The sequence below is a fragment of the Felis catus genome, chromosome D1, assembly GCF_018350175.1.
Source record: "Felis catus isolate Fca126 chromosome D1, F.catus_Fca126_mat1.0, whole genome shotgun sequence".
Classification (NCBI taxonomy): Eukaryota; Metazoa; Chordata; class Mammalia; order Carnivora; family Felidae; genus Felis; species Felis catus.
Genome location: NC_058377.1, coordinates 2480860 through 2495717, shown reverse-complemented (window position 1 = coordinate 2495717; position 14858 = coordinate 2480860). Strand labels below are relative to the sequence as shown.

General features: G+C 45.2%; 1 protein-coding gene across 2 annotated transcripts in view; it reads left to right on the top strand.

The window, feature by feature from the left end:
* The first annotated feature begins 9140 nt into the window (after positions 1 to 9140).
* PDGFD (platelet derived growth factor D) overlaps positions 9141 to 14858 on the top strand; it is a 221306-nt gene continuing 215588 nt past the window's right edge. For both annotated transcript variants that reach the window (XM_023239055.2, XM_023239054.2), the window contains exon 1: positions 9141 to 9349. In XM_023239055.2, coding sequence (XP_023094823.1) covers positions 9226 to 9349 — 124 coding nt within the window. In that variant the 5' untranslated portion in view covers positions 9141 to 9225. The remainder of the gene's footprint in view (positions 9350 to 14858) is intronic.

Here is a 14858-nt window from a genome sequence, read left to right as displayed (position 1 = left end):
TCCATTATATTGACAATGTAAAAATGTACCATACTACATAGAATATAGCCAATGGAATTCAAATGTATTTATAGTAATTTAGCACCATTGTTATATTTTTCAATTAGTGGGCATCCCATTGATATCTCTGAGCTCCAAAGAGATACATCGGGATATTTGCAAGCATAGTAGTAAATACACACAGACCCCATACTGAGTTCTAGGTTCTTCTTGTATACATTTGTAAAAGTCCTCTCTCACTCTCAATTCTGCCATATTATTATTCTTGTGTTTCACCCTCCAGTTTGCTACTTAATAGAGAAACCTCATATTTGATCTGCTTAAAATGATGCACAAAGTAAGACCAAGCCAGATCTGACTTAGGGCCTAAAGTTTTCCCACAGAGTGAAGTATACAGACTTTCGAGAATGATCTTTGGAACACCTAGTTTGGCTGTTCAGAGATGGCCCCTTGGTTTTATTATAGTTCCTTAAGTTGCTGCATAAGTATTTTCAAAACAACGTGCAAAGTAAGTTATACCAGATTTTATTGGCCTTAATGTTTTCATATTTTCTGCAGTTTTGTTTGGCCTCAAAAGTGAATTCAACAACTTTCCAAGCTTGGTAAAATTAATATCGCACTAGAAAAACAATTACGTCAACTTTAATGCATTAGGGAAAAATATATGTGTGGTCATCGCCCTATTCAAGGTGTTGGTCAGATTAAGATCATTAATTTGCATATTTTTTATTCTCAATGTAAAGTTGTCCTGCATATGCCTTAGGGCCATATTAAGAATGCTGCTGTGCTTCCTGGGGGTCTGGCCAACACTCCTAATAACTACAAACATTTGACAATGACCTGAAACAGAACTATTAAAATTCCCAGCTGTGCCGAATATGATAGGATTGTTGTCCAAAAACTAAATAATTTTGGGGGGGGGGAGCTAACTACAAAAGGACAATATCCTAAAGTTGGGAAAAAGTTTCCAAAACTTGTCCTTGGTGAAGCCACTTCATTTTTAATGCTCCTGCTGTTTACCAAGTCCCCATGATAATGCTTTCAGTAATTAAAACAAAACAAAACAGAACAGAACAACAACCTCTGTCTTCAGGTACATTTCATTCTTTTTTTTTTTTTTTTTTTGAGAGACAGAGTGAGACAGAGCACGAGTGGGGAAAGGGCAGAGAAAGAAGGACAGAATCTGGAGCAGGCTCCAGGATCTGAGCAAGCGTTCAGCACAGAGCCCGACGTGGGACTCGAACCCATGAACCGCGAGATCATGACCTGAGCTGAAGCCGGACGCTCAACCGACTGAGCCACCCAGGAACCCCAGGTACATTTCATTCCATTCTGAAACAGGTCACATTAGGTTTTTTTGTGCTTTTTAAACAGGGTAATAATTGGAATGTGCCTCCTAGCCAGTCCCCTGTGCTAATTTTCCATGCTTTACAGAGGAGGGAAAGTTTGTTTACTCTTCCGTAAATTGGGTCTTCAAGTGCTTACAGATCATCTCTCGGTGTCTCTGCACCTTCACCCCTACCACAGGTCTCTCACTCCCATGCTTTTATCTTCCTAATCATTAGGACAGGGTCTCCACACAGATACTTCACTGCTCCTATGGCCTCATTACCACGCACATTAGTTTTCCGACATTTACATAGGGCGCCCAAGCAGATTTTAAAGCCAAGCCATTTAAGGAACTATAAATTGGACAGATCTGGATTTTTTTTGCCTTTGTTCCCTTGAAATGACCTACTTCTTTGGTATTGTATCCCACATCCTTTCTTTGTTAAATTTTTATTGTGTTTCCCTCTGTGCGGCCCATTCTGAAATTGCGTCTCATTGATTGTCCTACTCTACAAGGTTGCTGCTTCCTTCCAACCTTCCTGAGAGGTTTGGAGTGTCACTCCAGCCAACCCTAAAACAGAAATGGCCAAGAAACAACTTGGATTAGTGCTGACTTTTCATAGCTTTGCTATTAGCCTATGCTCAAACCTAAAAAATATAATCGTGAAACACACGTCATGACCTTGCAAAGATGCCACATTATATTAGACTTTAGGGTCACTTCAGGATTCTTTAATTAGTTAATCAGAATAGAATACCGAAAATGTATTTGTAAGATTATGTCAATGACACAGGCAAATATTGTCCGTACTTTGTCAAAACAGTCTCACACTGGTAAATGTTTAACAATTTCAAACGAGGGACACTTCTTGCCTTTACACAGGAAACAAATTCCTTGAGACCTCAAAAGAAAAAAAAATCTTAGAGAAAAATTAGGGTTAGTGTCTAATGATGTGATTAAGTTAGCTTAATTAAAAGTAAACTGTATTGGGGCTCCTGGGTGTCTCAGTTGGTTGAGGGTCTCTCTCTTGATTTTGGCTCAGGTCATGATCTCACGCTTCGTGAGTTTGAGCCCCCTGTCGGGCTCTGCGCTGACCATGTGGAGCCTGCTTGGGATTCTCTCTCTCCCTCTCTCTCTCGGCCTCTCCCCTGCTCCTGCTCTCTCTCTCAAAGTAGGTAAGTAGTCATTTTTTAAAAAAGTAAACTGCATTAGTAATTTTGTGCAAGACTTTTGATGCTTACTTCTCTTCCACAGTGCAATGTTATTTTCTTTTGTAGAAAAGAATGTAGGGAGGGAAGTCAGAAAAGATAATCGAGATTTCAGAACGCAAAAGATGGCCTCGGTCTCCACCCCTCAAGAGCAACTCCTTGAATGTAGGAAAATTACACATCAGAAGCGTTAAATTCGTTGGCTAGAAAAAAGGAATCTGGTCATTAACAAGGATTAAATGCACAAGTTTTAAATACGGTAATTAATAAATTCAAAACGGGCTCAGCTGAAAAGAATAAATGTATAATATGGAATTCCAAGGGGCATACATCTAAGAAAATATTTTCTTGATTGAAATAAAATTCTCACTCCAGGAAAGGGACTTTAAAGACCCGAATACCAATTTCTTGCTCGAGAAATGCCAAGGTATGAGGAGAACGCAAAGTATGACAGTTCGCTGGATGTAAGCCAGTCTTATAAAGATAAAAGCAAGGCATTCTGAAGGAGACTGGCAGACATCCCAGATCGATTAAGAAGGAATCCTGCAGTATACGCAACATATTCATCTTTGAAACCTTAAATTTAGGTAATGCAGCTCAAGAACGGATACGTGGAAATAAAACGTACAACTAAGCTGAAGAAAAATTCCAGATGTAGCGATTCTTCTCCATGGCGGACGCATGACTCAGCGACTCATTCTATGACGCGGAATCACTGGTTAATTCAATGAAATAAAAGAAAATGGACGCTTGACGCGACAGACTACCCGACCGGCTGACTGGCTCTGTGAGCTGTCAAAAAGTCAAGCTGGTCGTCGCAACAAACCCAGGTCTTAAAGATCAAATCTGGAGGTTAACGCTCAGGGTGTGTCAGCTGGATGAATTGTATGTGACATCGCTACCTGGGAATCTAGACACTGTGCGGTGATTGTATGTATACATTACACACAGAGTAGAAGAGTGTTGTATACATTGAACACCCCTGGGCTTATGATTGTAGTGCCACGTACTATAATTGTCTTCAAGTTAGGACCCAGGAAATAGAAATGGGCTTCGATTTGAGGGTACCAAGTAGAGAAGAGTTGTCTTATAACTTTATGCTATACATTTAGTATGTGCCATTGCAATTATAATTTTATTCTTCATTGAAAAAAATTTTTTTGTTTATTTATTTGAGAGAGAGAGAGAGAGAGAGAGAGAGAGAAAGAGCAAAAGTGGTGGGGGCGGGGGCAGAGAGACACAGAATCGGAAGCAGGCTCCAGGCTCCGAGCTGTCAGCACAGAGCCTGACATGGGGATTTGAACCCACAAACTGTGAGATCATGACCTGAGCTGAAGTCAGATATTTAACCCACTGAGCCCCCCAGGCACCCCACAGTTACAATTTTAAAAGTACTTAACCAGAAGGAACTCAGTACTATGGCCTATTGAGAAAGAACAATGCTCAGAGGTTGGGCTCCCTCACTAATAATTGGGAAGAGGAAGACATTAATGCTGTTTTGGAAGAGAGTAAATAAATCATTAAGTTTCAGTTCTCCTAAGAGACATATTTTCAGAGTCACTTCCTCCCTCTTTAAACACAGATAATGTGATACTTTTAAGAAAAGGTGCTTTCAAAGTCTTTGCACATTATTTTACTATTAATAATAATGGGAATAAAAGAATAAATACGATACATGTAGCAAACGAGTCAGTTAAAGATGTGACAGAGTTTAACAAGAGGAAAACTTAATTGTTAAAAGACAGGCATTGAATGGGTCAAAAAATTATGTGCTTCTTGTTGATGAGTAGTCATAATTTAATGGCATATTTTGCACAGACTTGATATAAAATATTCTGTAACCATGCTGGTATTCTAGGTCCCTCAAATCGTTCGGAACTAAGAAAATTTACCATGGTTTGTCATCTTATGAATATTCAATTTAATTTTTTGGCACCAACGATTTAAACATTATCTTTTATTCAATTACAAAAATAAACTGAGTTTAATCCTGTTTTTCTGAGCCAAACCATAGGTCGAAATCGTTTTGCTAACTGTCTTAAAGCAGACAGTTTATCTTGTCTCTGTTCTAAGTCTGTCGTGATTTTAATCAGTTATATTTCATCTCCTCCATTACTTCCACCACTAAAACATATTCTCCTTGTCTGTATTGTTATGCCTTAGAACCACCGGTTTCATAGAGAAAACAGAATTTTGAAAGCAAAAGTAACTATTAGGATTGGATGATAAATGAACCTTTGAGTGTATGATAAAGTTTAATTTATGAACCAGGCACGTTGAGAGATTGACAACAGTAACTAGTGAACAATTATAACAATTTTATTATATGGTACTACAAGTTATGGGGATGTGGTCTGTCTCTCAAATATCTTGCTGGACTCATGCTTCTTATGAGGAGTTGATGTGAGCGAATGCCTGCCAGATGAGATGGTAGGAGGTGAGGACGGTCGCAGGCACGGTGACACAGAGCTAGGCTACTGCTGACTTTCCAAAGATTCGGCAGGAGGCGGTTTCGTGGGGTCTGGACCTCGGCTGACCTCTGGAAAGGGAAACCGCAGATAAGGGGGGCTGACACACACATGAGTGAATGATATTTCAAGTATCCGCCCGTTCAAGTTTGCAGAATACTGTTATTCTTGCACGTGCTTTTTCCAACAACTATTCAAAATGCATTTGAGCTTGATAAAGCCACATATATAGACCGTGGTAAAAGGGGGGGGGGGCAGGAAAGAGACAGAGAAGAGGAGGGAGAGAGAGAGAGAGAGATAGAAAAGCTTAACAAAGGAAACAAAATAGATTTCCAAAAGAAATCTTGAAGGTCATCTAGTATAACACCCTCATTTTGGAGGAACGGATCTATGTCCCATGCAAGTTCAATACTGCCAAAGCTCGGTGTTCACCGGCAGAGCAGAAATCGGGAGTTTTAGGTCAGAGTGCCTGGCTTTCTCTGAGATGGGTGAGTGGAGGATGATGCCTAGATGTCCTCTTTGAAGATGGTAGGCTTCGTTCCATGGTTGCCATAGTCAAGACAAAGGTCCTGCACCCAGTTGTAACTTAAAGGCTGTACAAGTTTAAAAAAAAAATACTGGTATGAGCCACCTGCGAAAAGGACACAAGCCCCATTTCATTTGTTTTCCACTGTGGCTTTTATGAGTTAGTGAAAAAGCCAAGCAAATTTGAAAATGTAGTGGAAAACACCACTCTTGTGTTTTACTTTAAGGAAAAGAGTATATGATAAAAAGTAGTGTCACATCCTGACCTACCCTTTTAGCAAATTGTTACCGCTAGAACATGTGTTTGGGATAAATGGCACTTTGCACGCCTATTATAAATTACTCTCGTATTTAAAAATTGTTTCTGAACAGTAGAGTACTTTTACAGTTATATGAATGTCATTGAACAATGGATATAGATTAGTGGATTTCTGTTATTATGAATAGTAATAAATATTTATAAATCCAATTTAATCGTGTTGGTTCAAGCTCTTCTAACTGAGCATTTAAAACAATGAGGTGTCAAATTCAATGTTTTGCTGTTAGTTTAAGATACAGGTAAAAAGTACGTTGAATTGTTTTATCTTTTATTTTCATACCTGACCTTCCTCAGCCTCTCACTATATCTTTATTGAGTGCCTATGCCTAGTTGTTTTGGTTTTATTATTGATTTTGGATATTTACTGACATTAAAGATCAAGAAAGTGCAGACTCCATGTGACGTCCTTTACTGTTCCCAGCTAAAATACTTGACAATATGAATTTACAATGCCTTTACACAGCACACAGTATTAGTATCTCAGGCAACACTACTTTGGATACTTTAAATTCAGTATTTTATGAAAGATATCGAGATAAATAATCCTCTTTAGCATTTTGATGCTTGTCATAACTTAAGCCTCTTGCACACTTTTTCAGTTTTTCCTGTAGTCTCATTTCAGGAGATGGGCCTGAAATGTAAGAAGCATTTTCAACTACTTTTTAAAAATGGTATAATACATTTTAATTAGCCCTACACCTATCTTATTAGTCTTTGACTCGTTTTTTTTTTATTAAAATATAAAATCTCTATTATATATTTGTTTATGCTCTCTCTTTCATTAAAGGAAGCTCCGAGGGCTTCAGACTTTCTCTCTCATGTTCGGTATTTTATCCCTAGGGTTTTTAGACTAGAGCACGGCAAAGGGCAAATCTATTGCTTAATTAACACCTGTTGGATGAGTCAATGATTGAATGCAAACCCAAATCTTATGCCTCCGCTGGGTGCCTCTTAAAGGGATTGATTATATTTTGAGACAATGTGATCAGCCTTATTTCTAGTGATTTTCAAACTTTTTGATCATGCCCCATAGAAATACCTTTTATATCCCTATGAGTATTTGAAACACAATATTCATAAAACAACGTTATTATCTGCCATAATAGCTCTGATAATTAAGTCTGAGAGTGATTGTATTTATGGAAAAAATAATGCTGGAGAATAGAGGATTTTTAGAACAGTGAACGTAGTCTGTATTATAGCGACCAATGAATATGTGTCATTATTATTGGTCCAAACCCATATTGTTTGGTCCAAACACCGAGAATGAGCCATAATGTAGCCATCAGGTGTACCATATGTAAGCATTATGTGTATCGTAATGTAAGCTTAGGGCGATCATGAAGCGTCAACGCACGTTCATCAGTTTTAACAAATATACCACTCTCATGGGCCCTGTGATGAGAGCAGAGGCTACCCTTGCATTGGGGCAGAGCGCGTACGGGGAATCTTTGTAATTTCCACTCAGTTCTGCTGTGAACTTAAAAATTATCTGGAAAAATAAAGTCTTAATAGAAAAAAACAATAATGCGGCTCTGGAAATTGACCTCACAACCCACAAACCTGCCGTTTGTAAAACAGTGTCTCAGACACAACGCCAAGAGACGAACCACATGAATCTTATGGAAAGAACTCAGGTACCCTGGTCAGTGTTGGATGGTGTCATGGCCAAGGGTCTCTTCTCCGGAACTTTCTACCCTCCTCAGCTGCTTCTGGCTCTCTTCCTGTGGAGATCACTTACTTCTCACACCCCAGACTGCCAGGGACTGGGGGGCCCACACGAGACTAGAAAATGTCTCTTCTAGGGCTCACCAGTGAACCGCTGAGAAGTTATGTGAATTTGGATTTGAATCACTTACAGAGCTATCTACTAAAATCATTTCATATAATTCTCACCGAAACCATACAAACTAAAAATTGCTACCTTCCTTTTCTAAGTAAAGACACTGAGGCTCCAGAGGTCAAGTGTTTTACTCAAGACGACAAAGCTAGGAAGCAGCAGAGGTGAGACCCATTCCTGTTCCAAATACAGTTGGTTAGCCCGGGGAAGCAAATGTGAACACAGAAGTTTCTAGAATCTAGAGTGAGTTGTCTGGACCTCTGACCATATACTGAGAGGAGGGAGGCCCTAAGGCCTGATGTCCCTGCCTCCTGCTGAGGACCACGAAGGAACAGAATGTGATGCTCTCCCAACTCCACCTTGCCAGTGTGCCCCTGCTGAGGCCCCCCTGACCTCTAACCCCTTGTATGCGCAGGGGCTGTGGGTGGGCATATAAAAGGCCCTTGACCATGTCTTGTACACTACACCCCATGGGTAGAGCCCTGTAAGATAAGAAAGACCTGCCCACTCCCCACCCACCCTGAGAAATGACCTGGACCCTGCTAAGGTCACACTCACTGGAGCTCCTTAACCTTGCACCCTCTTGCTGCCTCACCCGGTCACATCCTCACTAAGCGGGATCTGATCTGAGCCACTGCAAACTGAACGCTGACAACTGCAGGCCTCATCCACATGCCCCCCCCCCCCCCCCCCGCCAAGGCTCCATCCCCAAACCCCCAGCCATGTGAGGCCCCATCCCCACCCCCACTGCCAAGGCCCCATCCCCAAGCATCCCCCCAATCCCCACCACCAAGGCCCCCTCCCCATGCCCCCCCTCACCCCGCCAAGGCCCCCTCCCCATTCCTCCCCTCACCCCGCCAAGGCCCCATCCCAATACCTCCCCCCATCGCCAAGGCCCCATCCCCAAGCCCCCCAAACCCCCCACCCCCACGGCCTCATCCCCAAGCCCCCACCCACATCGCCAAGGCCCTATCACCAAGAACTTCCCCCCCCCAAGGTCCCATCCACAAGCCCTACACCCCCAATGCCAAGGCCCCCATCCCCAAGCTCTCCCCCCACCCCCCACAGCCAATGCCCCATCCCCAAACACCCCCCATCCCCCCACCGCCAAGGCCCCCATCCCCAAGCACCCCCCCTCGCCCGCCCCCCCCCCCCCCCCCCCCGCCTAGGCCCCCATCCCCAAGCACCCCCCCCCCCCAAGCGGTGAGTCCCTCCCTGTGTGCAAGCAGCAGCGGACCCCTGGTGGGGAGGCCCTGGGCCTGGAGCTGCCCCCTACAGGGGCCAGGGCAGGTGGTGCCGGCTGGGCTCCCCACCCCCGCGGGGAGGGGTAGGTGGCGCTGGCCGTTTCTCCCCGACCCCGGGGCCAGGGCAGGTGGGGCCGGCCGGGTCCCGAGCGCCGGGGCGGGGCGGGGCGCCGGAGGGGGCGGGCCCGCGCCAACCTGTTGTGCGTCCCGCTCGGCTTTGCCGGCGGCCACACGCGCTCCAGCGGGCGGTGCAGGGAGCGCCCAGGCCCGGCGTCTCGGGTCGCCGGCCCAATGCGCCCGCTCGGTCTCGTCTACACCCTGGTGTGCGCCAACCTGTGCGGCTGTCGGGACGCCCCCGCGGCCCCGCAGAGCGCGTCCCTGCGGGCCCTGCGCGCCGCCGGCCTCCGGAGAGATGGTAAGGGGCTCGCGCGTTTGCCGGGTCGTGCGCCGGGTCACCGACGTGTCGCCGTCGTCCGCTTCTGTAGGGACAGGGAAACTTTCCTGGGACGCGCGGTAAGGCTCCGCGGCGGCGGGTGCTGTCCCTGTTCCGGGGGAGGGGGGTGGGTGGTGGCGGAGGGGGGGGTCAGGTGGCTCAGGGCCCCCGAGGGGGCAGGTCCCCACGTCCCGGCGCCGCCCCGGGTCAGGCTCTGTGCACTTGAGACTCGGGTAGATGGGGGCTCGGGAGGGGCTTTGTCCGGGCGACTTATGTGTCTTGTAGCCACGGGAGGACAGGGAATGATGCCCTTGTGTCCCGCAGTCAGCCTGGACCAGGGTGACAGCTGTACTGATTATGTGGGGGAGGTGCCCGTGTGCAGCATGTGTGCTGTTTGTCCCCACAGTGACCCTCCTCTGGGGGCGCAGCGCTGGCTCCGAAGCTCAGGGTCCGGGGGACACTGGGCTTTCACCGCAACGTAGGGTGACTTTCCAGGCGCAGAAGGTCTCCCTGTGTTGGCACAAGCACCAGGGTTTGTACAGCAAGCCCCGTGGGCCCCAGGCCGGCCTGTTTGTGTCCCTTATCTGGGGGACACCTAGGTCAGCTTCTCGGTGGGCTACCCCCCCAGGTCTGAACTTGATGTATCCCTTTATTCTCACCTGCAACTCGTGTTCCCAGGAATCTGAAGCTGTTTCTCCCACCTCACCCGAACTGACCCCTAGGTTTTTGGGTTTTTTTCCTTCAGTAATAGTATCTTTCTGTCTGTCCGTCCGCGTGAAGTTCTAACACATCCCCAAGGAACTCCCCGGGCTGGCTTCACTGTTTGACTTGGCAGTGTGTGTTCTCGGTGAATTTATATTGGCCATCTTGTTCCCTTATCAGTTTCTCTCTTGGTGTGCCCTGAATGTGGACTTTGCTGAAAGGCTTTTGAACTTTGAAAAGACTTTACTGTATTTTCTGGTGACAGATACACTATGGATTTCAGTGTGTGCAAGTCACAGGAAGTGACGTAGGCGTGTGCAGGGGGCCCAGGGAAGCCTCAAGAGTCACCTCCTGGCCAGAAGATGCCCCCTACTCCCAGCGTTACTTTACCGCGATGTTTTTACGTACAACACCCCACCAGTGCCTATTTGAATACCCTCCATTTTAGTGAAAGCACAGAATTTTCTTACTAGCACTTAAAAAAAAAAGGTGTGGGCTCAAGACCAAACTTTTATAATTTTGCTTCACTCCTTTATGTTTCCACCGGGGACGATCTTTTCTCCTAGTTTGAGATTTTACATTTGTTGACGTTTGCACTTTATATGCCCTCTAGGCTGTGTCGAATAAAATGCCATGTATAATTTGCATGACTTCATAGCCATAATTTTGCAATCCTTAGCCTCCCAAGTATCACTTACAAGACGTCAAGGACAGAAAATGAAAAGTGTGTAACCATTGCCCATTAACCCCAGATTCCAACTAAAACCCAGTCCTGCAGCTTGTAATATTTTTTTTTAAAGCATGCTTGCCTTTTAGTTTTCATTGTTAAAACACTGTTCATCTCTCTAGTCTATATGATACATGCTTTGTTTCATCAAAATTTCAAAAGCTAGCCTGGATCGATTTATTCATATTTTAGTTCAAGCTGTTTTGCAATTTACTAACAGTATATATACACACACACACACTTTGATTAATTTGGGTTGCTCAGCACTTTTCCTCAATGTTGGTCTCATTTTACAAACAATATAGGAGGGGGGAGGTGGAGAAGGTTAGATTAAAAAAATTGTTATATACAGAGTAAAGCAAAGTTCATACTCATAATGGGTTTTTAATTTGGGGAATTTTTAAAAGGCAGCATATTTAATTGCCCCCAAAGCAGCAAAATCAGATCTTGGAGGGCGAAAAAATCTTGACTAGTATGATGGTTTGTGGTCCTCTGAAGGGCCCGTATGTGTATAGAGGTAGACAGTATATCTGCAGTGTGAGCATGTCATAGGAAGGGATGTGATTAGTAAAAAAAAGAAAAAAAAAAAAGTCTAAACAAGCTTCTGAAGGGCAAATGATGATAATGGAAAAAAAAAAAAAGCCAAAACTCAGTTGAGAAACGGTGCCACAGGGTTCTGGTGAGGGTGTGAGAATAAGGGGTCTTTGAAAAAGTCTAGACGTTGTCTGGAAAGTTTTCATCACAACAGTTAAGGTGATGAGGGAAAATAATCACTTATTAAATTAAAACCTCTGATTCCAGACTTTTTTAACTTATTCCCCCAGAGTTCCTTGGTGAAGGGAGACGATAGATAGTCTTGCCCTTTGCACTGTCAGATTAAGACAGGGTGTAAGCTTGGGGAGGACGGGGGGAAACACAGAAGGTCAAAGTTTTCAAACGTTAATTTGGCGTCCTTGGACGAGCTGGCTCTCGGATTACAAGTGGTAGGAAATCACAGCCAAAAATTAGCCGTGACTCCTGGCCAGGGGTTTTAGAAACCTGTATCTGGTGATGGAAGCATCTTCATTCACACTTGAGTGCCATCAATTTCTTCCCACTGACCCGATTAGCTGCTCCCTAGTGCTGCAGCCAAGATGGGAGCAAACAGGGAGGGCATCCTGTCATGGGCACGAACGCGGGGGTGGGGGTGGGGGTTCTGTCCAGCCTGATGCGCCCACAGACCTTGTTTTCATTCTGTGTGTAGCTGATAGCTCCAGATAGCCGGCATTGCTAGAAACGACAGGGAAGTGTTAGAATGGATACGGGATGATGTCCTTGTACCCAGTGTGGGAGGCTGGTCTGCCGCGGTCTCCCGGCCTTCCGGAACTCTCCGTCGCAACGTGTTCTTGTTGTAAAAGGCTTATCGGCAGACCCGTTCGCTGTAGCTGCAGAATTGGGTGAAGGTGACCCAGTGGTGGTGGAGTTTGGTCCCTGCCTCTGAGGGAGAGTAGATCGTCTGGCTAGGAAGGATTCCAGTATAACAGTTTGCCAAACTCCATTGCATATTTATTCTTCTCCTGGTATCATATTTGTTCTTCTTTCGCTGGTTTGCCTTTGACGCCCATTCCTACCTCTTCTTATTTCCGTGCCTGCGCAGTTGGTGTTTTGGGGATAACTGGTCACAACCAGCGTTGCTTGCTCAGTGTTGATCAGAAGCGTAAAGGTAGCAGTTAACCGACGGTGTTACTTCCTTATTTTTATTTGTATTCATTTTACTTTATTGGGTTTTTGATCTTTATTTTTGAGAGGGGGGAGGGGCAGCGATGGAGGGAGACAGAACCGGAAGCACGGTGCCAGGCTCCGAGCGGTCAGCACAGAGCCCGACGCGGGGCTTGAACCCAGGAACCATCAGATGGTGACCTGAGCCGAAGTCGGACGCTCCACCGCCTGAGCCACCCAGGCGCCCCTACTCATGTGTTTTTAAATTTAGATAGAACTTCCTAGTTGGTGTGGGAAGCCGCCAAGGGTGCAGATACACTCTTCGTTGCCTTGATCCATTTTGTTGTTTTCTGTGGTTTTTTTTTTCAGGTGCTGGTGGGAAATGATTCTGAATTTAGTTTTGTTTGTTTGTTTGCCACGCCAGTGCCTGAAGTGTCTGTCCCTTTATCACTGTCTAGCGATAGGCCTGCAGTTTTACTAATTGTGGCCTTGGATCTCTAAGGAGTCAAGCTTGCGTTTTGGATAATGTGGGTCTCTGTTGTCACCAGCGATGACCGCACGTTGACTTCCATGTGAACATCAGATCTTTTAGGGAAGGCGACAAGGCAGAGGACGATTAATGATTGGGGTTGGTTTGTATTCTGAAGTAAAACTGACATAAAATATCCTATATATATATACACACACACAGACACAGACACACACGCTCCTATCTATAGGATGTCTATTCCATACACTGCGGTATTAATTTACAATAAATCATTTTTAAGTGACCGAAAGCGAAGAATCGCACTAGGGTCAGCTCTTATGTTCCTCTGTGTTCATATTTTCTTTTCGACTCTGAGGATATTAAAGTTTCATGATCTCATAGAGCCTAGTGATGATCACATATTTTAAATGTAATATAACTTTGACTTGCCTGTTTAATACAGATTCTTCTAAATGGGTGGGTTGAAACTGGTGCACATACACTGTAGTAGGAAATGCCACTAGATTGTGAGTTACAATAATGACATTGAGGTTTTCCCATGACATGGGATTTTCCCTTTCAGGGAATGAGAGGAAAGCTTTATTGTTTCAGAACAGTAGGGCCAGACAATGGAGCAAGGTCCCCAGAGTCATTGGTCTCTGATGGCCGGTGATAAGCGTGCTGTCCCGCGCTTACCCACGCAGTACATGGGTACTTGGCCAACATCTTGGTGAAATTCTTCTTTATATCAGAATAACAACGTCTTTTAAGTGTGCCAGCTGTAGGCGTCTGGTCCATCCGAGCCATGCCAGTCAGGACAAGCTCCCTGGCTTTCTTTAAGGTTGTCTCTGTTGAGTTCATTCCTGACTCGACCGGGACCGTCCTCTAAACACGAAAGGTCGAAAACCCGCGTGCAAATAGTTCTTTATCCTGAGCTCTGCTGCTGGCCCCTACTGTAACTTCTTCACGTATTTTGCAATTATTTATTGGGTCCCTAATCTTTGCCAGTTGTTGTGCCGGATGAAGGGTTATCTAGCACGTTTTGAATCAAACATGCAGGGTTCCTGCCTTCTTACAGCCTGCAGTCTCTGGGCAGTAGAAACAAGTCCATGCTTAGTTCCAGTGTATTGCGCGTGCCTTTCAGATGCGTTCTGGAGAGCCCCAGGATTTTCTAGAAGCACCTTAGGGGTCATCGCCTGTGTGCCAGGGGGCTGAGCGTGTATCGCTTCAGGCTGTCCACCCCTTCCTCAACAGAACAGGTCTACGTGTGTTTCAGCATTTCTGTGTCACGTATTCGAATCCATCGTAAGATTGTTCTTTGTTGCTTTTGTTTTTTTTTTTTGAAAAGACTTTGGGTTGCAGTCGAAGTGTGAAGGCACAGCGTAGAGTGATCGTTGCTTTTGTGGAGGAAATACACAGGGGTGTGGGAATTCACAAGGAGCGCCTAAGCTACCTTTGAGACACAGGGGAGGGCTTCCTGGAGGAAGTGACGGCTGAACTGGGGGATGAAGGGTGAGTAGGAGTTAGAAGTCGGAGGCGGTGAGGAAGGAGGCTGGAGGTTGCGAGTGAAGAGCAACAGTGCCTGCCACGATTTGGACAGGAGAACATAGCCTTCAAGGGTCCCCTAACTAAAGGTCTGGGAAGTAGGGCTAGGGAGTCTGGCCATTATTTGTAGCACAGTGAGAAGCCACTGAAAGAATTACTTTGGAGGAAGACAGGTCCTGTGTTGTGTTTGAATACTGACCGCCAGTGTTCCTAAGAAGTCAGCCAGGCCAGTGAGGTGGCCAGGAACGGTCTCCCTGTGCCTCCACTGCCCATGGGACATGAACACGGGATCGCTTAATTTCTCATCATGACAGTGGCCGACATGGCTGACTTTTCCTGCCCGAAATCTC